At 46.0% G+C, this 27,541-nt stretch overlaps 2 protein-coding genes across 3 annotated transcripts in view; one reads left to right on the plus strand and one right to left on the minus strand.

Annotated features, from left to right (window-relative positions):
• Positions 1-2,061: 2,061 nt before the first annotated feature.
• On the minus strand, positions 2,062-20,109 carry LOC123460290. Of its 2 annotated transcripts, XM_045148486.1 has the most exons (3): positions 19,702-20,109; positions 2,794-2,922; positions 2,062-2,701 (listed from the first exon to the last, which is right to left on the minus strand). In XM_045148486.1, exons 1-3 carry the CDS (start codon positions 20,081-20,083, stop codon positions 2,493-2,495), a joined length of 720 nt encoding a protein of 239 aa, XP_045004421.1. In that variant the 5' UTR covers positions 20,084-20,109; the 3' UTR covers positions 2,062-2,492. The 2 variants fall into 2 exon arrangements, 1 of the variants encoding a protein (XP_045004421.1); XR_006636873.1 differs by lacking the exons at positions 2,062-2,701; positions 2,794-2,922 and adding an exon at positions 13,398-14,380 and having other exon boundaries at positions 19,702-19,817.
• The window catches only part of Marchf4 (membrane associated ring-CH-type finger 4), a 138,714-nt gene continuing 131,002 nt past the window's right edge, over positions 19,830-27,541 (plus strand). Inside the window, exons 1-2 of the mRNA XM_045148485.1 lie at positions 19,830-20,801; positions 21,609-22,296. Coding sequence (XP_045004420.1) covers positions 20,734-20,801; positions 21,609-22,296 — 756 coding nt within the window. The 5' untranslated portion in view covers positions 19,830-20,733. The remainder of the gene's footprint in view (positions 20,802-21,608; positions 22,297-27,541) is intronic.

The following is a 27,541-nucleotide window of genomic DNA, read 5'->3' on the forward strand; positions in this document are numbered from 1 at the left end:
AGAATGACTTTCCATTAATCAGTCTCTTCAGCTGGGCTGTACAGTCTTATCCATGGGCATCTTGTTAATAAATTGATGAATGGATGACCTGACCAAAATCAAGGTACCCCACCCTGATTCCAGTTGACAGTCCTATAGCAACTATCATCCTACATGTTCATACAGCCCTCCCTTCACACCAGAGCTGATAAATTCTTAGCACAATTCCCCCACCTGATCAACACTGTCCTTCCCTCCTCTGGCCATTGTCTACTCTCCAAAACCGAGATCATTAATCACTTCACTGCCTGGCAGGCCCTTTCTGTCAGCAACTGTTCCCCTCTGACCAACCCTGTCCATCTCTCCTCTTTGCCCCAGTCTCTGACAACAGAGCCAAGGCTCACACCTGTCCCAATGGGGTGGACAAAACTAATCAACAGGGTCATGAATCTCCCATGCTCCCTCAATGTTTCATCCTTCTGCTTCTTTATAACACACAAGAACCTGACAGATCTGGATTTTTGTATTTTCCTCTGGAATTAGCCAAAGAGGGAGAAGAAGTAGGGAAAACTTGGGGAGAAGCAACAACACTTAAAGGGGTCTGCCAAGCTCTGGGGATGCTCTGATGCCATGCTGACCCCATCGTATGTAGAAAGCTCTCCACTGTGAACCCAGAGTCCCACTGTGGAAAGAGACAAACCTAAATGTGTCTGCACAGGAAATGTAGAATCAGGTGCATTATCTTTTCCCCAGCCCATTATCTTATTCTCTTTAGAGCCTGCCACCTAATTTCTTGAAGGCCCTGGTCTTATGAGCATGAATGAATTGAGTGACTTGTGTCCCAGTAGGAAGCAAAATTGTAAAGCAGGCCACTACAGTCTGTTCTGAGCCTCCGGCAATATTAGCTTTTTGTGCTAAAAGGGGCACACTCAAGGGCTCCTGCTTCCACTCCCAGAGAACCTGCTTTAATGGTGACCTGCTGGGAAACATTGCCCCGTTCTTTGTCACCTAAGACCTCAGCAAGTCAAATGGTAGGAATTACACGCCTGGTAAGAAAGGAGGCTGTCCTAGGCAGGTGGGCAGTGGAGATATTTTTAGGTAGGCAGAGCCTCCGAGAATCCATCAAATCACAGACGCCCTCCCACTCCGCCTTTGTGCCAGCTTTAAATGTGGGTTGAATATTGTGGTGGCACAAAGATACCATGCCTCCTGCCACTGGGCGGCTATGCTCCCCTTGTGACTTCTGTGGCTATTCGGGCCTCCTGCGTCCTGCTGCTCACCTCAGCCTAAAGAGGAGTGGGCTGCCTCTCTGGACTAGCCACATGCCCCAGAAGAGAAGGATGCTCCTGCTAATTGCACAGCCTCCCCGGGATGCAAATCCAGCAGCTCCTGGGAGATTTAAAATCATATATGTGGGGCTGGAGAGATGGCTTGGCAGTTAAGTTGTTTGCCTGCAAAGCCAAAGGATCCCAGTTCAACTCTCCAGGACCCATATAAGCCAGATGCACAAGAGGCGCAGGTGTCTGGAGTTTGTTTGCAGTGGCTGGAGGCTCTGGTGCGCCCATTCTCTCTCTCTCTCTCTCTCTCTCTCTGTCTGTCTCACTGCCTCTTTTTCTCTCATAAATAAATAAATAAATAAATAAATAAATAAATAAATAAATAATATTAAAATCATATATGCCCCAGCAAGATCTGGGTGCTGGGAGAGGAACTTCTAGCAGATCAGGACAATTCCTCAGTCAGTATGAACCATTCAGAAAAAAAGAAATTGATTATCATGCAGGGGAGCTAAGACAGCCTGGGCAAGGACAGAACAGTCAGGAGATGCGGCTACTGACCCTGGCTCTGCCACTCAGCATCTACATGACCTTAAAAAATCACTTCTGCTCTCTAGGTCTCAATTTCCTTATCTGTAAATGAGAAATTTGGATAGCAGTTACCTAAATTCCTTTTAACTCTTTATTATTTAGATACAATATATCTAATATTTTATTTATTTAGTTATGAGAGAGAGAATGGGAGCACCAGGGCCTCTAGCCACTGAAAACGAACTCCAGATGCATGTGCCACCATATGTATTTGACTTACATGGGTACTGGGAAATCGAACCTGGGTCCTTAGGCTTCACAGGCAAGCGCCTTAACCACTAAGCCATCCCTCCAGTCCTATAATACTATCTAATTTGCAAATGTCTTCTAGGCAGTGTATATAATGATTCAGTAAAGTTTGAAATTATGATATGTCCAGACTCAAAGACACATGCTTTCCTTAATTTGATTCATATTCTTGAAAAAAGTAGTTTGTTATATCTGGGAAAGGCAGAGAGGGGGCTGCGGAGGGCCTCATTCCACTTTGTTTGCTGGTATAGATTCAGCCAACAGGTTTTCATTAATTTGACCGGACCGGCAACCGAAGTGCTCATATCTCCTGTCTGTTCTGAGAACGAACGACTCTCTTGCTGGAGGCTTTCTTCCTGTGCCATCTGTACCAGTTAGATCACTTTTGGTTTGTTGTCACAGACACCCTAACTCCAACAGACTAAAGCCAAACAAAGAACATGTATTGTTCCATAGAGCGGGGCCATCATCACTCAGGTTCTCCTCTGTCCTCAGCTCGGCATCCGCTGCATTTCTCCGTGTTGTAGGAGGAAGCGTGCTTTGTGATGAGCTCCCAGGGCTACGCACAGCTATGGTGAAGTCTACGTCAGTTGGGACAATCCGAGCTGCAAATAACAGAGAATATGATTCAATTTTTTTTTTCGTCACATCATACAACATAGAATTCAAAGATGGAGTGTAATCCAGGCTGGCTCACCCTGCGCCTCATGGATGTTGTCAAGGTGCTGGTATTTTTCACCCATCATGGTCACCGTCACCTCTTTTATCATAGCTTCTCTTGTGGCCACACAATGGCAGTTGAAATTCCAAGTGTCAAAACCAGACTCTGAAACATGCCAGAAAAGAAGAGAAGCACCTCTTCCTCAGTTTCTCTTCAGAAAGAAGGAAACAATACTTCTAGCATGTGGCATTTCATGTCCACCCCTCAACCAACCACTGATATGGAGGATACAGTTTCCATGGTTAGCTTAGATGAGTGGGTTTTTTTGATAAAGGAGGATTTGCTAGTGCCCTAATGGGACAATATGAGAATATCAGAGATTTTTTTTTTAAATTTATTAGAGACAGAGAGAGGGAGTGGGGAGAGAATGGGTGTGCCAGGGCCTCTAGCCACTGCAAATGAACTCCAGACACATCAGCACCTTGTGCATATGGCTTACATGGGACCTGGAGAATTGAACCTGGGTCCTTAGACTTCACAGGCAAGTACCTTAATTGCTAAACCATCTCTCCAGAGCAACATTTTGTAAAAGACATTTATTTATTTACAAGCAGATAAATACAGAGAGAGAGAGAGAGAGAATGAGAAAGAAAGTATATGGTTGCATCAGGACCTCCAGACAGTGTAAACAAACTCCAGATGCATGCACCACTTTGTGCATCTGGCTTATATGAGTACTGGGGAATTGAACAAAGGTCATTAGGCTTTGCAGGCAAGTACCTTAACCACTGAGAAATTTCTCCAACCCCAGAGACTGTTTTCTGAGGTCGGGTCTCACTCTAGCCCAGGCTGACCTGGGATTTACTACATAGTCTCAGGGTGGCCTCAAACTCACAGCGATCCTCCTACCTTTGCCTCCCAGTGCTGGGATTTTTAAAAGTGTGCACCACCTCACCTGGCTCCAGAGACTTTTTTTTTATTGTCACAACTTTGTAACAGGGGAGTGTTATTGGCATCTAGTGGTCAGAGGGCAGGGGTATTGCTAAGCATTTTACAATATAAAACCTTCCGACCTGCTCTAGACAACAGTCTTGCTCCAAATGTCTGTAGCTTGGCTAGTCACTATAGCAGTTACCTTCTCGTTGGGACAAAACACTTGATCAGAAACAGCCGATGGGAAGAAAAGGTCTATTTAGGCTTACAGTTTAAGAGGAAGCTTCACCTTGGCAAATAGAAGCATGACAGAGCAGGCAGCTGGGCAACACATCTTGTCACAGAAGGAAGTTGTCTGAGTAACTAGCTCTGAACACACAGTAGACTGGACTTATAAATGCATCTCAAAGCCTGCCTCCAGTGAAACATTTCCTCAGCCAAAGCTTCGCCTTTCAAAGGTTGGGAATTAAGTATGAGACTTACTCATAAACACATGAGGCTTTTGGGGACATTTTATATTCAAACCACTGCCATCACTTAGGACAGAATGGGTGTTGGAGGGTCAATTGGCCATAATGTCTTCTTACCTGAGGAAAAGTTGGTTTTTCCCAGCATTTCCAGCTAGATCCTGTATTTTATGATATAAAGTCTGACAAGATCTGGCAGGTTCAAGGTGATATGGCTATAGACATAAAATCTGATGTGACTGCACCACATGTCCACCTCTAAACAAATAACTGTGTGTAGGAAAATGGGATGCAATGTTCGCTATAAGCTTATAAGGCAGCATGTTCCACATGGAAGCCAGGCTGGAGTCAACTCTACCTACAGCACATGACCTGAGAGGAAAGAAAGGGTGATGGCTTAAATAGTAATCAACGTGAAAAGAACAGACACTAGGCAGAAAACAGCAACAACAAGAGCTCTGTCTTCTCATGGAGAGCCTATGCACAAGAACCATGTGACAGGGGGCAGTGATGGGAGGCCAGTGGGAGCCCTCCAGAATGTGCTCATTCCATAAGGCAGTATTGTACTATGGTTTTAAGTCCCTCTCTCTGGACAGCACCTTTCATCCTTGGAGATGCTCACTTGATCTAGAGAAGAAGAATCAGAAGCAGATGAGAAGAGGAGGAGGCAGCTAAGAGTGGAGAGAGAGAGAGAGAGAGAGAGAGAGAGAGAGAGAGAGAGAGAGCACACACTGAGGTACAGGTGTCCTCATTGTCCCCAACTCAGATGGCTTCCCTGCCTTGGAAACTCATCTTTATGACCTAGAGACTCTAGCCCAATGGTCCCCTGGCTTCAGCTGGGTTTGGCCTATAAGGATGAAAAGAAGAGAGGAGAGAGGATGGAGACATTGGGATATTTATTCATCCTTCCTCCTCCCTGACTTGTCTGGTAGTGACTAGATCCACTATGATTCACACTTCTGTCGGATGCTTTCCCTAGAAATTACTTACTCCTTTTGTTGTCATCAGGTCTAAAGGTGGCATTAATGCCCTGATGGGTCCTTCTTAGGTGACTCAGCACTTTCCATTGGCTCCCTTATGCCTACCAACACATCTGTAAACAGTTCCTTTTTTATAAAGTCTCTGATTGTAGCTGTTTCTACAGCATATGTCTCTACAGCAAGCAGGTGACAAGGAAAGATTCATTCATGCTAGACTGTCAGGACACCATGTACATGGATCACTCCCAGTGCCTCATAGGCCTAAAGAACAGCAGCTCGTACCTTTGCCTTAGGACCTACACTTTTGGAAATGCCTAATAGTTAAAGGGGACAGATTTAGGGCTGGAGAGATGGCTTAGCGGTTAAAGCATTTGCCTGCAAAGCCAAAGGACCCAGGTTCAATTCCCCAGGACCCACGATAGCCAGATGCACAAGGGGGCACACGTGTCTGGAGTTCGTTTGCAGTGGCTGGAGGCCCTGGTGTGCCCATTCATTCTCTCTTCTCTCTCTCTCTCTCTCTCTCCCTCTTTCTTTGTCAAATAAATAAATAAATAAATAAAAATATATTTTAAAAAAGGACAGATTTAAAGATGACTTCTTCCCCTCGCCCTCCAATTCCTACCATCTTCTTCTCCCTAGTGTCTCAGCAAGTAACAAAGGGTGTTAACTATGCTACATTAGATAATAGTACCACCTCTGACACACTTGTAATGTGCCAGACACTGTGCCAACACTTATGTGCTTGGTCTCTTTTAATCTCCATAACAAACTATTGGGAGGAAACCATTACTTTTCTCATTTTATCGATAAGGAACTAAGTTACTTGCCCCCAAATCAAGTAGCTTATAAGTAGCCATGGCAATGAATACCAGTGCTCACCAATTATCTCTCATCTTCATCTTCCTGGACACATGGAAAAACTATATTTCCCATCTCCTTTTGAAATCAGATGGAGTCTTGTGACTAGTTTCGTCAATGTCTTGTGACTTCAAGTGATAAGGTATTCTGGCTGACACATGTCAGAGATGACATGTGCTGTTTAATGCCTTCTTCCTGAGCCACAGTAGCCATGGGGGCATGTGTGGAAGCAAAGATGCCACAAGGTAAGTGTGACTTGGATTGCTGAGCTGCTGTATGAGGACCACTGCCCTGCAGTCACCTAGAGCTGCACCGACTTAGTGTAAAAGCAAAGTGCTTTTGTGTTAAGCAAAGGAAAACTTGGAGGTATTTGTTACTACAGCAAAGTATGACCTACTTGGAAACAATGAAGGAGCTAAAATGAAAACCAAGTTCTTTTGAACCATTAGTCAGCATCTCTAACCATGTGGGAATAGTGCTTTCTTGCTTATTCATCAAAGGAGAGACTTCTTGGAAATTATGACCTTGAAAGGATGAGGAAAGGATGCAGATGAAAAAGCGCTCATGAAAATGACTACTATTTAGGAAGAAAGGAGTTAAGGAAAGGTGAGTGGGCAATCATGCCTGTCTTGCCTTTGCTTCCCAGAGCAATAAGGAAAAATTTAAAAGCGAGTAATCTTTGGAAAAATGTCAGTGGACAGTGCCTCAGAGATGTTTTGCTCTTGACTAGGGAACTGATGGTGGCTCCCCCTCACTGAAAACAGTCTGCAGGCCAGTGTTGAGGGAAGTGTAAACGACAATGCTGTCTGTTTTGGAAAAGAAGCACCAAGCCACAGGCCCATGAAAAAATTGACAGAGCTTCTGTTCGGCCCATTGTCTCCCTGTGTGGTTTGTGTCTTTCTTGGTTCAATAAGGACAACTTGCTGGTTTGAGACTGTTTATTAATTTCAGCTTCCTCTGTCTTTCAGTCCTCTGTCATAGTCACTTTCAAACCCCAAAGATGGGCAAGTCAGGTCTTTGTGTCTAAAGTTTGGAAAGAGCCCATAATGAGGCCAGCATCCATGTTATCTAAAAGCACTTTGTAATGAATTGCATGGGGTTACTAGGAAACTGGAGCTTAAAGGGATTACATAGGAAACTGACATGCTAAAATGACCTCTTTTTCTTGAGTAAAAACAGATAATGTTTTCTATTGGAGGAACAAATATTTGACAAATATAAACCTGTTGTTCACATGTGGAGATACCCATGGATGAGGACAGAGAGTGGCCAGGCCGGCCCATATTCCTGAGCAGGTATATGTGGGCCCCCAAACTGGGAATAGCTACGAGAAGATTCTCCAATTAGCATCACGTTTACATTTTATTATCAACTATATTTGTTTACTAAGAGGCTTCCCTGTTTATTATAGTTATTATGTCTGTCAATAAGAGATAATATGTTAGAATTTCACAAATATGTGCAAATTCCACAAATCTTGCCAGCCCTAGCTAGGACCAAATCCCAAGAACAGTTACTTCCCAAGGAGGCCTGGGAATTCTTTAGTTAAAAAGAAATTATCCTACCCAATAGGACTGCGAACCTTCTACGTAAGGAATTTGTGACAGCTTCAGCGCTGGACCCCAACCCATGCTTCAGGTCCCTTGTTGTGCACGGCTCTTACTTCCTATGTGTATCAGTTACCTCCTCCTTGCTGAGAAAAGCCAGGTGCACAAAGTGGCATGTACATCCTGAGTTCATTTGCAGTAGCAAGAGGCCCTGGTGTACCCATTCTCTGTCTGTCTCTCCCCCATCTCATTTTCTCTCAAATAAATAATATATAAATAAATAAATACATTTTGTAAAAAAAAATCAGCTTAAAGGAGAAAGGGTTTATTTCAGAATGTGGTTCCCAGTTACAGCTCATCATGGTGGGGAAGGCATGGTGGCAGCCGCTTGAAGCAGATCCAATCATATTTAGCCCCCAGAGAGGGAGCAGAGTGATGGATGCCAGTGCTCAGCCAGCTCTCTCCTTTTTATACCACCTAGGACTTCAACCTACTGAATGATGCTACCCACAGTTAAGGTGGGTCTTCCTACATCAATTATGCCTAATCAAGATCATCCCTCACAGACATGCTCAGAGGCTAACCTCATGCACATAGTCAGTCATTGGTGATCCCAGGTCTTGTTAAATTGACAATCAATATATACCACCACAGTATGTGCGCTTTCGTTTCCCTTCTTCCACAGTCCTCCAGCATAGGAACGAACCATTCCAATTTCTAGATTAGGCAACTAAGGCCCTGAGAAATCAAGAGTATATCTAAGATCCAAATACAAACCCATGCTTTACTTCTTATATACAATGCAGATATGCATGCAAGCTCACGTGTGCAGGCACACACACACACGCCCACAAAGGCACGCTCATCACTCCACCCACATGCCCCACATAAGTACTTTGGCCAGTTTCTCCAATGTGCACAAGGGAGTTTGCTAAAGAGACTTTCTGGGAGGGTCAGAGCCAGGGCCAGACCCAGGAAGTAGAGTCTCTACATTAGGAAAGAAGAACTATGGGCTGGAAAGATGGCTTAGCTGTTAAGGTGTTTGCCTGCAAAGTCAAAGGACCTCAGTTTTATTCTCCAGGACCCAATGTAAGAGAGATGCAGAAGGTGGCACATGTGTCTGAAATTCATTTGCAGTGGCCAGAGGCCCTGGCATGCCCATTCTCTCTCTCTCTCTCTTTAACAAATTAAATTAAATTAAGAAAAAAAAGAAGTATGACTCCATGTCAAAGTAAGACCACCGGCAATGAGAAGAGGCTGTACTGTTTGCTCAGTAAGTTAGAAAACACAATGTCTTGCTGTGGAGTTAGCAAACCGAAATTTATGGTTTGTCTGTTCATGGACAAAGTTGGCCAAGCAGGACATTAAATGTCATGAGTTAGATCTCTTAGTACATATAATAACACCTGCCCTTACAGATGTTCTGGGTAGCACAGGCTGTGGCCCATCAGTGATGCTCTGCATCCTGTGGCCTCTGGTGACGTCAGCAGTAGGAGTCAGGACAGCTGTGGTCATCATGCAACGAGCGGGCTGTACTGAGAGTCATGTGCCAGGCACCATGCAAAGTGCTTTACATTCATTCCCCCACTTAATCTTTATACAGTTCTGCGAAGCTGCCTTGTTTTGTTTGTAGGCAAGGAAACAGCATGGAGAAGTTAAGTGAGGTGGCCAAGGTGACAAAAATCATGAATTATCAAAATCAAGACTCACCACTCCACTGTATGCTCACTAGCAGAGCTCTAAGCCGGGCTTTGTGTACTCCATACTCTTGATTACCCTGGTCTTGTTTACAAGACTACAGCCTAGATTTTAGCCCGTTACTTTACCTTTTGTTTTGTTTTGGTTTTTTGTTTGCTTGTTTTTTTTTTGAGGTAGGGTTTCACTGTAGCTCAGGCTGACCTTGAATTCACTATGTAGTCTCAGGGTGGCCTCGAACTTGTGGCAATCCTCCTACCTCTGCCTCCCGAGTGCTGGAAATAAAGGTGTGAGCCACCATGCCCAGCAACTTGGCTTTTTATTACTTTTGTTTTTTTTTTTTTTTCTAATTTGTCAAGGTAGGGTCTCATTCTAGCCCAGGCTGACCTTGAATTCACTATGTAGTCTCATGGTGGCCTTAAAATCTGAGCAATCCTCCCACCTCTGCCTCCCAAGTGCTGGGATTAAAGGTGTGCACCACCATGCCCAGCCTGCTTTTTATTACTTTTTATTTTTTATAGATAGAGTCTTGCTTTAGCTCAGGCTGACCTGGAATTCACTATGTAGTCTCAGGGTGGCCTCGAGCTCACAGTGATCCTCCTACCTCTGCCTCCCGAGGGCTGGGGTTAAAGGCATGCATGACCACACCTGACTCTATTTTACTACTTTTTATATTGAAGTGTTTACTTACATACAATAGATTATAACAATCTTAAGTGATAGCTGAGTGGGCTTTTAACCAATATTTATGTAGTAGCTTTCTATCACAATAACTATTTCTAAACAGATAAAATGATAAATATTATAGGAAACACATTTTAAAAAATCTCCAGGTAATGTTATTTAGGTCATAGTTCTATAGCATGCATAAGTGTAGTTTAACACAAATTCTTACTATGTCATATAGAAGCCCAAACTCCATTATATTGGACACTATGAATTCTAATACTCAAAATACATAAAGTGCATAAACTATAATGTTCTAGGGTTTTGTGCCCACGTTAATTCTACTTCCTATCTCGTGCATAGATAAAATTTTGTGCTCTCTGTGCAAGGAAGAATAGACACATCCTGTGAATTCCCCAGGAGAAGAGGGCATATAAATTCAAGGTTTTATTATTGTTCTGTAAGTATCTAGAAATCAATATTTCTATCTGTCTCAGTATCGATCTACATGTGCACACCAGGCAGCCATTTAAAACGGGCTCTTTTTAAAGCAACGTTGCATTAAGTGGGCCTTCTGTTAGGGTGGGTTGTGTGTACATGGTTACAGTCTGTAGGATGTGGATGTCACTGTACTCCTGTGAGCTGGGGGAGCTTGAAGTAAGTACAGCTCACATTCTGATGAAAAGCTACACATGCATGTGTCCACGTCCTTCTCAGACTCTTATAATTTCATGCACTATCACATGTCACTCAAAGATATGTTGTTAGTAGGGCATGGTCTATGGAGGGCTTCTCCTTGTGAAAGAAAAAAAAAAAGATGCCTTCACGCCGTGGGACCTCTTGTGGAATGGAAACATCAGAAGAGCCTGGGGAAGCATCAGCTGGCTCCTTCATCCAAGCCGGGCAGAGCAGGCAGCTTGCCTCCTCAGCACAATTGAGAGGCAGGGTCCGTCTATCATGTCCACTGTCTCATTGCAGGCATGTTGAATATTTAATAATACCATTTGCCTTCCCAGAAAAAGAGCTCAGAAAGGACTAAATAGGGCACAGGAGGTGGGCATCAGGGCTGGTGCTGGCCAGAAACAAGCTGGCCAGTTTTGGGCCTTGAGAAGCATCCCAACCTAGAAACCCCAGCACATGGGGAGGTGGCAGGGAGAAGGGGCCATCTGGGGGGCTTCAGGCCCCGGTCAGGAGCCTTGGGAAAGAAGAGGATGTACTGAGCTGATGATATCAACTGACCATGCCATGTGGTGAGATGGAAACCAGAAACTTCTTTTCCACTCACACTTGAGCTTGGCTCAGATTCAAGATACCACAGTGTATTTCATGGGAGGCTGATGCTAGAAAGAAACAGGTTTCTTCTCCCCCCCCCCCCCCACCATTCCAAGCAAGCTGTATCAGTTAATTTCTGGCTGCTGGAAGAAAATACCTGACCAGAAGCAGCCTAAGGAAGGAAAGGATTTTCTCTCAGCCTATGCCTTTGAGGGGAAGTGTCCATTATGCCAAGGAAGGCACGGCAGGATCAAAAAGCTGGCTTCACAACATCACATCGACAGAGAGAAATTAGAGAGTGATGAACATTGAATGATCAGCTACTTTCTCCCTTTTAGACTGTCCAGGAACCCAGCTCATGGGATGGCGCCACCAACACCTGGGTGGCTCCTACTCTGAAAAACTCCTTAACAGATGTGCCAAGAGATTTGTTTCCATGGTGATTCTAAATCCTTTCAAATTGACAACCAGAGATTAAGGCACAAGGTAAATGTTTTACAGATCAAGAAACTGAGGTCCTGGTTACAGGCCAATCTCTATAGTCATATAGCTGAGAGATGGCCAACATGTTTCCACTCTTAATCTACTTCTGGCCTGTTCCCTGCTCAACAAACCAAGTGGTCTTCTAGACAGAAGCTATACCACAGTACTGCACTTCAAGCCATCCAAGTGAGATTTTAAAAACAGAAATTCATTGCTTCCAATCCTTCATGGCCTCCCTGTGTCTCCCTGTGCCTCACTTAGACTTCAGTGCAAACTCCTTCCCTGTTGTCAAATTACTTTCCACAGGATTCTCATGCTACATTCAAATTTCATCCTCCCTCATCCTCCCTCTCATTCCTTTGCCTTCCACTGGCCTTCTTTCTGTAACCCTAGCATACCACCCCATTCCCACCTGTGCTTGCTGACTTCTCCGTTGAAACTCCTTGCCTCGGATCTTCACATCAGTAGTTCCCTCTCCCCTTTTGTGTCTAAATGCAGGGATGGCTTCCTTGTCCTCACCATCTATTTTCTTCTATCAACACACATGTTGATGACTCATTCCCAGCCATTACTCTGTTCAGTTTCCTTACAGCATTTCTGCCATAAGAAATCAGCTTTTTCTAATCATTGCTTACTTGTCTGTTTTCCACACAAGGCTATAAACTCTATAGGTGTGAAAGACTTCGGCTGTCTTGTTTCCTACTGGATACCTATCCCTGGAAATGGTATAGGGCTCCAGTGGTGAAGGAATGAGTCTCTATTTGGCACCATCTCCATTTCACCATGTTGCACTTGTTGATAATGACTTGGAAGTTATTCAAAGTTATACAAAGATAATGTGAACTCATGTCCAGGGAGTGGATAGTTCTGCTGTATTCTCTCTCTCTCTCTCTCTCTCCTGCCTCCTAAGTGCTGGAGTTAAAGGTGTGTACCACCACACCCAGCATGTCTGCTGTAGTCTTATGGTAGCTGATAAGTGGAAGGTGGGATCCCAGCTTTGAGTTTAGTCTTTAAGAGTCAATGTTCTGCAAAGTGGATAAGTACCACCTGTCTCAACACCACCCAAGAATCTGGAGGAAAGTGCACATACTAATTCATATATACAAATTCAATCTCTGAAGGTGACAGTCTATACAGGAATCTGAACTTTGAACAAGCACTATGGTAGTCCTATTTCATGAGTCACAGCTCAGCCAGTAAGCATACTGAAACACATTCCTGCCCACTGAGCTCTCACATTGGTGGCTGCATTGCTTCATGATTGATCAAGCTCTACCTGAGATCTGAGTAGGGAACTTTGCAACACAGAAAACATGAAAATAGTGACTGATATAATGAGCTTTTATGTATGAGTTATAATTTGCTGTGTAACAAACTACCCTAGAATTGGTAAGCCACACCCATTCAGGGATATTTATTTTTTATTTTTTATTTTATTTTATTTGAGACAGAGAGAGAGAGAGAGAGAGAGAGAGAGAGAGAGAGAGAGAGAGCGCACCAGGGCCTCTGGCCACTTTAAACAAACTCCAGATGCATGCACCACCTTGTGCATCTGGCTTACATGGGTCCTGGAGAATCGAACCTGGGTCCTTTGGCTTTGCAGGCAAACACCTTAACTGCTAAGCTATCTCTCCAACCCCCAGGGACACTTCTGTTCAGAAGGAACTCCTTGCAAAGGATAGGGCAAGAGGACATGGAGCAAGAGCAAAAAAAAAAAAAAAAAAGACAGGAAATTAAAATCCACTTCAATTCCCCTCTTATCTGTGGCTCGGTGACAGGCTTGAGTAGGGAGGAGGCTGGAGGTACTGGCTAAGATGAGGCTGCAATGTAACTTTGGATTTATATCATCCTTAGGTAAGGGAACTGGGCTTGGAGTAATGACTGTGGTGATGGTGGACATTACATGACATCACTGACCTAGGCTAATAGCATCGAAATAAATAAGCATAATAACAACAACCACAAGTCCCCATGAGGTTTTAATTCTAGAAGTGGAAGAAAATGGTACCAACATTTCTTTCTCATGAGTTCTTAGTTATTCAGGACTGAGTCTCCACCATGTCCTCAGGTTCAACGAAGGCGTCTCAAAACTGTCTTTCTTCCGAAGTGTTCAGACCTCTCTCTGTTGAGAATGGACTTTGGTAGAGAGGCAGACTTCTCCATGTGTTACAGGTAGGGACAGAGATGGTGAGGAGACAGGTGGCTTGAAATGACTGCATCTGTCTGGTCGTTTCTGTAGGATGGGACTTCAGGCCCGGCTGAGCTGGAGCCCCGGTGCGGGCACATTCGTGAGCATCTTCCTCAAAGAGTGGGCCAACACTGCCATCCTTTCAGGCACAAGAGGGAATGGATCCATTTCCGAGCTCACTCGTATAGTGAATGTTTGGCAGGACTCCCTTTATGAATTGTTATGTGAAGGGCCTTGGTTCCTCACTAGAGGATAGCCTCTGCTCCTCACTAAATGGAATTCTCTGCATCTGGTTTCCATCAGAGTAAGCAGGTGAGATGAGCCAGAGAAGTGAACAAGTAACATGGAAATCACAGTTTTTGTAGCAACACTCCATCTCTTTTCCCCTTGTGTTCAATTTATTAAAAACAGGTCACTGGGTCCATCCACACACATCTTCTAGAAGCTCCCTATCATGCCTTAGCCTGAATTTTGGACTATCACTTGGGACACAGTATGATAGACAAATAACAGTGTAAGGATTCCATGTGGTACCTAGAAATTTAAAGGAAAGCAACATTGTTGTAAGAATATCAAAGATTCAGGTTCCAGGATGCTTCTGTCAGACTCTTACCTTTGGGGTTCATCAGCTGTGTGGCTTTAGGTTCAGTTTCTTTAAGCCAAAGATGGAAAATAAAGCCTAATGAATTTTGAGGACCAAAAATCACTTTCAGTCAGGTATAATGGTTTGCACTTGTAATCTTGGCACTTGAGGGGGAGCTCAGGCAGGTGGATAAAAAGTTAAGGCTCTCCTAGGAGTAAGTTCAAGGCCAGACTAGACTATATAATGAGCCTGGTTTTCAAAATGAAAACCACTTCGGATTTTTTTTTTATTGCTGTTGTTAAAAAGGATACTTGTCAAAATGCACATTTTTGGGTTGCTCCACAAGAAATTCTTTTTCAATACACATGGACCGTATCTGTTGTGGTTTGAACATGCAGTGTCCCCCACGGGCTTATATGCTTGAATATTTGATCTTTTGACTGGCAGTGCTGTTTGGGAAGGTTATGGAAACTTGCTGAGGGGGGCCTTGATGTTTTACACCTCAGCCCCACTTGCTGTTCCCTGCTCAAATTCCTGGCTGTAGATGAAATTTGGTCCTCTGGCCTCATGCTCCTGGCACTGTGCCTTCCATGCCATGATGGACTGTACCCCCTAAAACTGTGAAATAAACCCTTCCTGCCTTAAGCTTCCTTTTATCTGGTGTTTTGTCACAGTGGTGGATAAAGTAAACAATGCACTACCCAAGGATTTCTTTGTCCCTCGCTTTCTTTCTCTCTCTCTTTAATCATATATATATATTGTTTTTAGAGAGAGAGAGAGAGAGCACATTAGGACCTCTTGCCACTGAAAACAATCTCCAGATGCATGTGCCACTTTGTGTGTATGGCATTACAAGAATACTGGGAAACTGAACCCAGGCAAACAAGCTATGCAAGCAAGTGCCATCTCTCCAGGCCCACCCAACCCCCGCCCACTTTCTCTTTTGTTTTTCGAGGTAGAGTCTCATTTTAGTCTAGCGTGATCTGGAATTCACTATGTAGTCCCAGACTGGCCTTGAATTTACAGCAATCCTCTTACTTCTGTCCTGAGTGCTGAGATTAAAGGAGTACACCACTACATATGACTCAATCTTTCCTTCCTTCCTTCCTTCCTTCCTTCCTTCCTTCCTTCCTTCCTTCCGTCCTTCCGTCCTTCCGTCCTTTCTTCCTTCCTTTATTTTCCTCTTTCTTCCTTGCATTCTGACAAGATTTCATTGGCTGGCCTTAAACTCATGATCTTCCTCTTCAGCCTCTGAGGTACTGGGATTATAAGTGTACACCAACATGCCCAGTGAGAATGCCTATTCCAAGACACTTTTAAGTACCTGTGAAGAAAGTGCCTGCTCCAGTATATGATCTCTATTAATAATTTGCATACTAATAGAAACTATACAATTATTCTTAAGGGACCATATATTTAAAGAGAGTCATTGGGGTCACTGAAAATATAGAAAAGCAAATTATAATGAAGATTAGAGGATGTAAGAATTCTAGCCCTTGCTTGAGACTTTACTGCGTGATCTTATACTCAGAGCTGTCCAATCTTTCTGCGCTCCTATTTTTATTTATTTTTTAATCTTGAGGCTGGAAAGATTGCTCAGTGGTTAAAGGCTCAAAGCCTGATAGCCCATGTCAATTTCCCCAGCTACCTACATAGAAACCAGATGGGCAGCAGTAAGAGAAGTTAGCATACAGACACAAATAAACTAAAAAATTTAAAAGTCTATAAATTCTTCTCTGTCTTTCGCTTAGGCTAATAAGTAACAGGAATAGTTGGCTGGAATCTCCATGTTTGGAGAGTGGAGTACAGCGGCCTCCATAATGAATCTCTTCTAAATTTCCAGGTGTCCTGATATTTCTTCTGTAGACTCTTCCTTGCAGCCTTTCTTTCCACTGCTCTTTCTCTGATTCATATGATCACCGCATCTCTGTATGCACTGAAATATATCTGGAAACAACCTCATTTAAAAGAATAAATCTATTAAGGAGCTGAAAACTTTCTGGCATGTAATGAAAATTATTGATTGCCCCCCCCACACCTGTTAGCAATGAAATCCCATCCAGTTAATTAACCTGCTCAGTGATAAAGTTTATTTTTGCCCTTCACCTTCAACTCCAAATCTTTAAAACCATTAAAACAAGTACCTGCTCAATGAATAAATCTCACAGAGCAGCATTTAAAACCGTCTGTAATCTAGCTCAAGTCTACTTTTCTACCTTTTCTTCTACTATTTGCCCCCAAGCATCTTCCAGCTCAGCCAGCTGGAAGAGCCTGAGTGGTTGGCGTGCCCACTGCCAAGAGTACGCTTCCTGGGCTGGAGAGATGGCTCAGCGGTTAAGCGCTTGCCTGTGAAGCCTAAGGACCCCGGTTCGAGGCTCGGTTCCCCAGGTCCCATGTTAGCCAGATGTACAAGGGGGCGCACGTGTCTGGAGTTCATTTGCAGAGGCTGGAAGCCCTGGCGCGCCCATTCTCTCTCTCCCTCTATCTGTCTTTCTCTCTGTCTCTCTCGCTCTCAAATAAATAAATGAAAAAAAAATTAAAAATAAAAATTAAAAAAAAAAAAGAGTACGCTTCCTTCCCCTCCACTAGTCACGGCCTAACTCTGTTCAGATGCCATTGCTTGCAAAAGGCTTCTCCAGAGCTCCAGCACCTATCTCCTCCTCCCCCGACATTTTCCATCTCTAATTGCTGTCAACTGTATCGCCTCTCTATTCTGCACACTCCTAAAACTTTCATATCCTCATACCACTCACCATGTCATGGTTTACACTATGACTGCGTACATGTTCACAGTGGGAAACTCTTGAGCGCGCAGTTCCAACCATTTCACTTTGTGTTTCCATATCTTTCAACACCATTCTTCACCTATGACTGGTGTTCAGTAATTTTTTTTTTTTTTCTGGTGTTTCGAGGTAGGGTCTCACTCTAGCTTGGGCTGACCTGGAATTCATTATTCTCAGGATGGCTTCGACTCACGATGATCCTCCTACCTCTGCCTCCCGAGTGCTGGGATTAAAGGTGTGCACCACCATGACTGGCTCGGTAAATATTTTTAAATTTTTAAATAGAGACTCATGGGTTGAATATTTTCTTTACAGCTGCTTTTACTCTTGAGGCTCATGATTCAGCCCCAACTTAAATGGAATGTAGCTCAACTTAAAGGGAATGTAGCTCAGTGAGGTATTTTCTAGGGTTTACATGATTCTTTAAGCAGTCTCAAGTTTCTAAGGCTTTCTGAAGACACTCATACTGGTTTTCCCCCATCCTTAGAAGTTTTCTGTATATGGAAATATATCCCCTTTCCACAGAAGGGTGAAGAAACAGTCTTTATATGGCCATTGCCCATGTCTGCAATGCCGCCCACAGGCTCTGAATCTGCTCTGAGATGTGTCTTCTATCTCCTGCTCCAGTTTACTTGTGCCACACAACTAGAACGGGCATTTCATGAGCATAAAATGTTAAAATCAATATTAGATGGAGCATTTATGAGGGCATTTATATGATATGTCTGGGCTGAAAGGGAGAACTGTGTAGCCCCACTAAAACAAAGGGTCCCTTATTCATTCATTCATTTTTCTGGTCATCTACTGGACTTCAGGTTTTGTGTTACGTGCCGCTGGTATAAATACAGTGGTTCATTCGAGGAGCTTTGAGTCATATGAAGGGAGACAGGTATATAATGGAGTAATTTTTATAGAGTGATTTGCATGATACCAGAGGCAAATCGAGTGTGCAGAACACAGAGGATTTTGATAAACTTCTCTTCGAAGCAGGATTCATGCAGGTATCGATAATCTAAGTATTATTATGAGTCATCTAAAGAATCAGCATCTTATTCAAGCACATCTCTTGGACAGGGTTTCAGTGTCCACATCAGATGCTGGGTATGATTCAGCCAAGTAGCCATGCTGGGTTAACCAAAACCTAGATACAGGTCTTTGCTCCTTTGAGCTCATGGGAATGAGTCATTGGTGGAGATGCCAACACAAGTGTAGTTTTCTTATGATTCACTGGGCTGAACTTTATGCCAGTGATATTTTGATGTGGTGATTTTGCATGCTACTATGTCTATGGCCCCAATAGTGCTAAAGGCATTGTCATAATTAGCTCAGCTGTCTTGATGACTCATTCGAATGTCTTCTCAAAATCTATGATCCTGACAGGGAGGGGGAGAGAGAGAGAGAAGGATAAGGGAAGAGAGAAGAGCGAGAGGAGACAGAAGAGAGGGAAGAGAGGAGAAGAAAGTAGTGAGAATAGACTTATGAGGCAAGGCAAGAAAGAAATCTGGTCTACAGTTGTAAATAATGAGTGTTTCTACAATCCACCCTAAGTTGCCTTCATGTTCAAACCCTTCACATTTAAGGATACTCTTTTGCTCACTAAAGCTAAAGTGGATAGGGAGAAATGATGCGTATGCAGAAGCAGAAAAAGGAGAGGAAATTAAAACCCACTCTGACTAACTCCTTGCCCCTGGCTAAGAGAGTGTACAGGAATGCGGGATATTGGTTAGGACGAGGCTGTGGTATTTCTCTGGATTCTTGGGGCTTGCAACGGAGGAAGGACTGGCTTTGGAGTAATGACGACTGTGGTAATGCTAGCCACAAGCCATTTAACAAATATTTATCCTACTACAAGCCATCAATTTAGGCACAAGGGATCAGAGTTGTCCCCAAACAACAACCTGTGCAGTGGAGTTTAACTTCTAGAAGGAGAAACTGTCAAAACTGATATTAATATCCTGCTCGAAGGTTTGAACATGCTTTCTTGGTGCCAAAAGACAGCGCTCATCGGATCCTAGCTTCGGTGTGGAAGTAACAGAAACTTTGTTTCTCCCAAAGCTTGCAGACTGGCACCTACTTTAAATCTTGTGTGAACAGTGAAATGGTCTCTGGCTAAGAGGCACCCGTGACAGTGTACGAGTGTTGTGGCGAGAGTATACCGTGGGTAGACAGTCCCATAGACAGTATCGCCCACCCTGATCCCATCCGGCTGGACCAACGGCCTGCGTCACTGCCTTGCGTCCCAACTGCCATTCTCCCTTTACTCGTCCCTCCACCCCATTCCTCCCTCTTTTCCTAAATCCCTCCCTCTCCTGGTTACCTCCCTTCCTCAGGATCCCTCCCTATCCCCTTCCCTCGAACAGTTCTCTTCTGCTCCGCTGGCTCCCTCTCCTTCTCGCTCCTTTCCTTCCTCCATCCCCGGGCGCGCGCGGCGTGCGTCAGGCCCCCACTAGCGTGACGCGCGGGGGTCTGGGTGGGAGCTGTCCACTCACCTCGGTGCTGAATGCAGCCGCGGCTGCAGCGAGCAGCCGCGGGGAGCCGAGCTGGGGCTCCGAGAGCCTCGCGTCCCCGTCCGCGGACCGCCAACCCAGCGCCCGGGCACCTCCCCGCCAGCGCCACCCCTTTGGGATCGGAGCCAGAGGGGGTGGGGGAGGGCGACAGCGGCGGCGGCGGGTGCCGAGCAACGGCGGAAGACAACACCTGGCCGCAGCCTGGAATCTGACTTGCTTTCCTTTCGGCTTTTCTAAGAGGCAGATTGCTGTACGGTTCTGGGAAGGATCCGGGACCAAGCCGGAGCCCCGCACGGGCTACCTGACGCCCTCGGCCACACCGCCTTCGCTGCCCCTCTTTCAACTGGCACCGCCGCCCAAGCATCACCTCGTCGCATCAGCGAAGAGAGGTGGCCACTTCGAGCCGGAGGCAGCCAGCGCGGGGAGAGGGACGGGCTGGGGGCGGGGGCCGAGAGCCGGCCAAGGCCGCCCTTGGAGAGGGGAGAGCCGGGCACCGCCGACCAGACGACCTGGCAGCCGCCCTCGTCCGCCCCCATCCGCCAGATGCACTCTTTCATGAATATTTGAGAGCCGAATTATTGCTTCAATATTATTTTATCCACGCACACATACATATTTATTTTTATCACCCCTTCTCCTCCTCACTCTCCCCCACCGCCCATACGCCCCACGCCTACCTCGTCTCTGGTTGCATGGCAGCACACGGGGGGGCTCAGGCCGGACCCCGGCGAGGAAGAGGAGGACGAGGAGGATCATGAAGCCCGGAGTCGCGACCTCGCTGGACCGCAGGCAGCAGCCCGAGGACCAGCCCGAGCAGCCCCAGCCCCGGAGGCACCCGGACGCCGACCAGCCGTCGCCTGTGCCGCTACAGCATCAGCGGCGGACGCGGGCAGACCCCGAGCAGGAGGAGGAGGGCGACAACGACCCCGACGAGGACGAGGAGGAGGCGAGGCCACTCTCCCTCCTGGACCTGCCCTTCTCCCAGCCCTTGCACCTCGCCGGGAGGGACCTTTGATGGAAGCACGGGAAGGGGTCCGCGGATTGACAGGCTGCAGCAGGAGTGGGCTGGGGGCTGAAATAATGTAACTATTCTTTTCTCCTGTCCCCTCCCACACGCCCCTCTTCTCTACCCCTTTCTCGGCTCTACTATCCCCCTGCCCGCGCGCACACACCCTTTTCCTTGCCAGGATCTTAGGAGCAGGAAGTAGGCAGCTTGTCAGGGTCAAGCACCTTGTTGCCCTTCCTTTCCTGCCCCCACCCCGTGCCCTATATCCCAGCTCCATTTGATACCTGGCCTTCCCCTTTTGCGTGTAGCCTTTTGGCTGCACAGGCAAAGCGCAAGCCCTCCGCCCAACCGACCCCGCGGCCCATTTTCCTCCAGCCCGACTGCTCTCTTCAAAGCAACTCTGGTGCTTCCGGGGGTCAATTGCCCCAATTTTCTGCCCTAGAGAATTACAACTTCTCCCAACCTCCCCTCCTCCCCCGCCTTCCCTTCCCTTCCCCCAGTCTCCTGCTACCTGAGGAAACCTGCCTTTTCTCTCTCCCATGCAGTTCTCAGTTCTTCTCTGAGCTGGTTTTTCCCTAAACCACTCGAGCTGCTCCAAATTTGATTTATAATCTTCACCCTTTGATTAAAAAGAAAAAGGAGATTTACCACAGTCTAGAGATTTGAAGAACTCAAGGAAGCCTTTCCTGGGCAAGTTTTAACAATTAGCCATCAATCCCAAGTCTCTAGCAGCCCGCCCTCAGTCCTCCTGCTGCTGCCTTATTTCTACCAGTGTCCTGGGGGTCAAAGACAGAAAGGAGACACCATAAGCTAAGTCTGAGGTTGGGGTGGGGCTGCCAGGGCAAGGAAAACTTTTTTTTTTTTTTTATTTTGCATTTTCCAGGAAGGGTTCAGAATCACTGATTCACAGTTGTCAGCCCTGGGAGCAATTTCTTTGCCGCTTGGAAAGGATTGTACGAAGAGTGAGAGGAGAGATTCTTTCTCTAACACAGAAACACTGTGGACCCCAAGCCCCACCCTATTCACCTCTTCAAAGACTCCGGCTGCCCCTCTCGGGGCTCCCCGCTTCTGCTGGGCACGTGCTGATGATCCTGAGGGGGCTCCTCTGGTGCTGCTGTTTCCTGTGTGCACTGTGCGTCCCAGCCCCCCAGATGTTGCGCCACCAGGGTCTCCTCAAGTGCCGCTGCCGCATGCTCTTCAATGACCTGAAGGTTTTCTTCCTGCGGCGCCCCCCTCCAGCGCCCCTGCCCATGCACGGTGACCCCCACCTCCCCGGTTTGGCCGCCAACAACAATACCCTCCCGGCTCTGGGTGCCGGAGGGTGGGCAGGCTGGAGGGGGCCCCGAGAAGTAGTGGGCAGGGAGACCCCTCCTCTGCCACCTCCACCACCGTCTTCTGTGGAAGATGACTGGGGTGGCCCTGCCTCAGACCCACCTGCCTCGCTGCTCAGCAGTGCCTCCTCCGATGACTTCTGCAAGGAGAAGGCCGAAGACCGCTACTCGCTGGGAAGCAGCTTGGACAGTGGTATGAGGACTCCTCTCTGCCGCATCTGTTTCCAGGGACCAGAACAGGTGAGTCTCCTTTCCCCTACTACCGCTTCCCTGCGGAATCTCCAAGTCTTGCACGTGGGCACTCACCTGCTGGCCCTAGGGAACCATTATGCTATTGCTAATGTCAAGAGCTGAAGTTTTTAGAGCTTCTCAATGGTGTTGCTTGGGATGAAACTTGTCGGATAAGTGGCTGGCACCTGGGGAAGCCCGTTTGGTTGCTTGGTTGTACTCTAGATTTTGACTTTTCCTTCCAATGCTAGTCTCTTAGATTCCATCCAAAACTTCCATAAACACCCCCAGAATAGAAATTCTAGAACAAGGACATGAAGCTGGTTGGAGGCCCATTCATGCTTTTTGCTAAAATATACTTTTTTTGTGTGGTTTTTCAAGGCAGGGTCTCACTGTAGCCCAGGCTGACCTGGATTTCACTCTGCATTCTCAGGGTGGCCTTGAACTCACAGCGATCCTCCTACCCCTGCCTCCCGAGTGCTGGGATTAAAGGCGTGCACCACCATGCCCGGCCTTTTACTTTTAGCTGATATTTTTGTTAATAAAATTTTCCCCAGTCCATCTTCAGCTCTACATTCAAACTTCTTCCCTTTCTGAAATTGTGCCAAGGTCTTTTTCTTCTTCTCTATTCTCATAGGTTGAAATGCAGTAAGGCTGTTTTTTGTTTTTTGTTTTTTTTTTTTTTTTCCTTCCTACTTTGAGACTACCTTAGTTCACTAAGACTCTTTTTGGCAGTTTCACATTTTCCTATGCTGAGAGCACTGAACCCTAACCACTAGACCACCAGGGAGCATCAGCATTTTCCTATGTTGAAACCAAGTGGTCCACAGTGAGAGTAAAAGGGGTGTTGAGAAGGGAGTAGGGAATCTTGACACATCCATTCCACTTCCCAGGACTGAAGTACATTCGTGTAGAGTGTCCCTTCAGCTTTCCCCATGCAGGGTAGGGGATGGAACAGAACCTTTTCCAGGCTGGCAGGTTCTCTCTCTGCTCCACCCACTCAGTTCTTCCCAAACACTTCTCCTCTCTACTACTGCACTTACAATCTCGTGTGTGCAGTTCTGGATAGATGTGCCCATCCTTCAAGCATTGTGGATTATGAAACCACTTTCCAAAGAGCTCCACTTAGAAAAGGCTTACCCCCAAATCATATCTGCTTACTGATGTATGCAAGGAATATTCAGTGACGTGGGCAGGGCTCTGAGTTCACAAGTCACTTCTTTAGCAGTTTCTTGAATTAGAGAGAAGATTCTGGGTACTCCTTGAGCAAGTGGCAGGGCAGTAGGATGGCACACTGGTACTCTTGACCCGCCCTGTTGATGCTCCTTTTGTGGGATGCAGGCTCAGCTGATCTCTTCATTCACTGTTTCCTCCTAGTTCTGAATGGGCAGACCATTTCAGGAACCAGCACCTGAGAGGAGATGGTAAAGGTCTCAGGGTGAATAAATATCTTTGAGAGGCTGTGAGCTGAGATACTCCTTCCTATGACCATGATTCCCCGAAACAGCCTGTGAAAGGTTGCTCACAGTTGAGAACTTCTGGTGGGGGAGGAAGCTCAGGTTGCTTTCTCACTAGGCTTCTTTTGGCCCTCTGCTCCTCTGCCAATACTGGGTTCTGGGTGTGGCAGCGGGGGAGTTGTACAAGGGAGGGCTAATAGCAAAAGTGTGCCTCTCCTTGGGGTGCTCCGGGTCAGGATCTCTTCCCAACCAGGAGCCTTAGCTTTTCAAAAAAAAAAAAAGACTGCTTTACTTTCCTAATTTCTCCACTCTTTCTCCTCCCACATGGGCTGGTTCAGGTATGTCTGTGGCAGGAGCTGCTGCTCCAGTGCCTTCTGACAAGACTTCTCTTGTCTCTAGAAAACAGCAGGACTTGGAATGTGTCCTGGGATAATCTTTCACTCGCTGCATGAGCTTCTTCAAATAGCATTGTGCCTCTGGGCTTTTCCAGCTTCCATGAGATACCATTTTCTGTCCATAGCCTTTCCTTACAAGAGAGGCCAGAAGAGGACAAGTGTGAAAATACCTTGTAAGAGATTTTGATCTTGGAGGGAAAGCTGTACTTTATTTAAAAAGAAAAAGAAAAAGAGAGGGATCATTAGTAACATTGTGACATGACTTCTTATGGTACAAGGTCTGGTCAAAGGTTGGGGACTTTCCTTACTATTATTTGCTGTTGCTCATCATTTTTGCTGTGTGTATGAATGAAGCTTTGAATAAAAAAAAAAATAACACCAATAAAGAATGAGTTTTCTTGTCATGTGGGAGTGAGTGCTGGGAGCCGTGTCTGTATTAAGATTGGATCAAATCAGGTATTTCTTGCATATGATTGCTATGTATGGGGGGGGGGTACTTTGTGCCACAGCCAAAAGGTTTTAGTTTGATTGTTTTATAGTGGTAATAAGAGAAATGTGAGTGTCATGTTGGATGTGGAGAACGTATTTCCCTCACTTTTCTTCACAGCATTTCAGGAAGGAAGGAAGACAAAGGAAAGAGTGGGAACTCTAGAGGAGGAAGAAAGACAGTGACAGAGAAGGAGAGGGAGGAGTGGTGGCCAGGTGGGGATTTCTCTGCATTTCAGTCTTTGTTCAGGGAGAGAGCTGTCCAGCAGTTGTCTATAGCAGGTCCTGGAGAGGAAGCAGTCTGCAATTTGAATAGCTGAAATGTCTTGGTCTTTCCCCCATCCAAACAAAGGAACTAAAACTCTCCCCTGCCACACACCATCCCAGTCATTTGATATTACTCCAGGAGCTAAGAAAGACTGACAAAAACACATGTTTGGTCTCTTCCTACAAGGAGCTTGCATACATGACAACAGGAAGACCCAGCTAGTTTCATGTTTGCAGATTTTTTTTTTTTTTTTTTACAAAAGACTTTGCATCTTTCCATTCATTCATGCTTCTGTTTAACAAGTGCTTATTAGGAATCTACAGTGTGCCAGATGCTATTCCCAGTCCCAAGTGTCCAGAAGTGAACAAAACAGATGAGGTCCCTGCTGTCTTGATGCTGACCCTTCCAGTGGGGACACAAGTAGATCTGTGAACTCATCAATAACCAAGGTGATTTCAGATCACATGGAGTGCCATGATGAAACCAAGTGAGACAAACCCAAAGAGGAAAAGGAATTAGTCATGAATGGAAGGGAGGAGATGGACCAGGTACAGCCACCTTAGATAGGGTAGATGGGAACAGCTGGTCCATCCGAGCTGGCACCTAAATGATGAGAAGGAGGCAGCAAGGCACAGGTGTGGGGAAGAGTATTTCAGGAGGAGGAAACAACACACGCAGACACACACACACACACACACACACACACACACACACACGCACATACACTGAGCAGGCGTAGCACATTTGAGCAACAGAAGAGAAGACGTGAGGAAAAAGAGGGACGAGGTATGAACCAAGTGCTTTGAAAACCCACTTGACTCCATGCTGGAAAGTTCCTGGGTAGCCATTGGTTCATCTAGGACCGTGGTCAAGGACCCATGAGAGAGTCAGGCAGGGGCCTTCTGCCATCGCCCTTGCTCTCTATTTGTGGTCGAAGTGACCCTGGTCTACCTTGAGGAACAGTACCTGGTGGGTAAGCTGAAGTCCTCACAGCCAGACGGCTGTAACTGAAGGGATAACCAAGTCACACAGCCTCTATGTGCCTACATTCCTTACATTCCTTTTGTTTGTTTGTTTGTTTTATTTATTTTTTTTTTCGAGGTAGGGTCTCACTGTAGCCCAGGCTGACCCCGGAATTCACTATGTAGTCTCAGGGTGGTCTTGAACTCACAGCGATCCTCCTACCTCTGCCTCCAGGAGGCTGGGATTCAAGGCGTGCGCCACCACACCTGGCTTACATTCCTCATTTGTAAAATGATGATAGCGTCTGCTTCGTGGCATTATTCTGAGCGTCACATCGGCGAACATGACAAACGTAGTGCTGTGACTGTCTCATTATTGTTACTAGTCTCTCAAATACAAGAGAGGGCTCCTCCTGCTTTGCTGGAAAGTGAGCTCCAGCTCACAGGCTGGCAGGAGGGCTGGCTGCCGTCGTGGAGGGCACTTACAATGTCCCGGGTAAAGAGTGATAGTCCTCTGTTTCCACCACCAAAGTCTTTATTAAGCACCAACCGATGGCTGCTGCTCTGTCGAGCAGGGTCTGGAGACACATTAGATGTGGCCCTGTCCTCCAGGATGCCGCAATCTAACCCAGACATCACAGGAGCTGACAGAGATCAAGAGCACCCAGGCAGCGAGCGAGCCTCGCAAATTTCATTAATACCAGTACAAGAAAGAGAGGCAAGTTTAAAAGCAGCTAGTGGGTTGGGTGCCTATTCAGAGAGAAAGGTGTGCAGGGGGTGAGGTTCTACCTTTCCCCCCAATTAGTTAGGGAAGGCTCCTCTGTGGCTGTGGAAGATCAAGTGAGAAGAAATAGATGGAGGCTGAAAGGCTGAAGTTAGATAGAAAGAAGCAGAGGAGATGTGAGACACACACAACCTTTTCAAAGAGATGCAGCCGCCACCTGGCAGGCTGGGCAGCCGCGGAGTGCCTGGAGGTGGGTAGTGGGTCTCAGGAAGCTATTCACCTTGGCAATCCAGAGTGGGGGAGGGGAGGAGACCCTGCTTTGCACCTAATTGGACACAGGAAACAGGTCTGGATGGATTTCACAGCCTTGACTGCCTTTCTTGTTCTTCTGGGGCTGCCTGCACACAGCTCTGTGTTCAGAGGGAACAAGAATAGTGTGTGAAATGTTTCAGTCAGTGTGGTGGGTCACTGGAGAGTGGGATAAAGGCTTTTTGCAGGGTTCAGGGGAGCCTGGAGACACCAACATGCAATGGAAACCCTGGGAATGGAGATGAAATAGAACATCTTAGGACCAGATGGCATACTTATTCTTCTAGGTATTACTCTTTGACTTTCGCCTTTCTTTGTGTTCCATTAACATGTTTCCGCAAAGAACAAATCCACACCTAAGATTACAGGTCCTAGAGAAATATTATTAAGCAGAGCCTCATGTATCATAGGCAAACATATTTACAAGCATAAGACCAATTAACAAACTGCTGATACAATTGTTTTGTCCTCCCACTATGACAAATGTGCCTTTAAAATAACCTGGAGGACAGGGTTGAACTTGGGACTTTTAGATTCATCCGAATTCTGTGCTGGCCAAAAGGGAATACCCACAAAGCATTCTGATTCTCTTTCCATCACTGACTGCGTCCTACATCAAGAGACTTGGGATGCCCCCAAGTGGATCCTCCAGTTGC

Source organism: Jaculus jaculus, chromosome 4, assembly GCF_020740685.1.
Source record: "Jaculus jaculus isolate mJacJac1 chromosome 4, mJacJac1.mat.Y.cur, whole genome shotgun sequence".
Lineage (NCBI taxonomy): Eukaryota > Metazoa > Chordata > Mammalia > Rodentia > Dipodidae > Jaculus > Jaculus jaculus.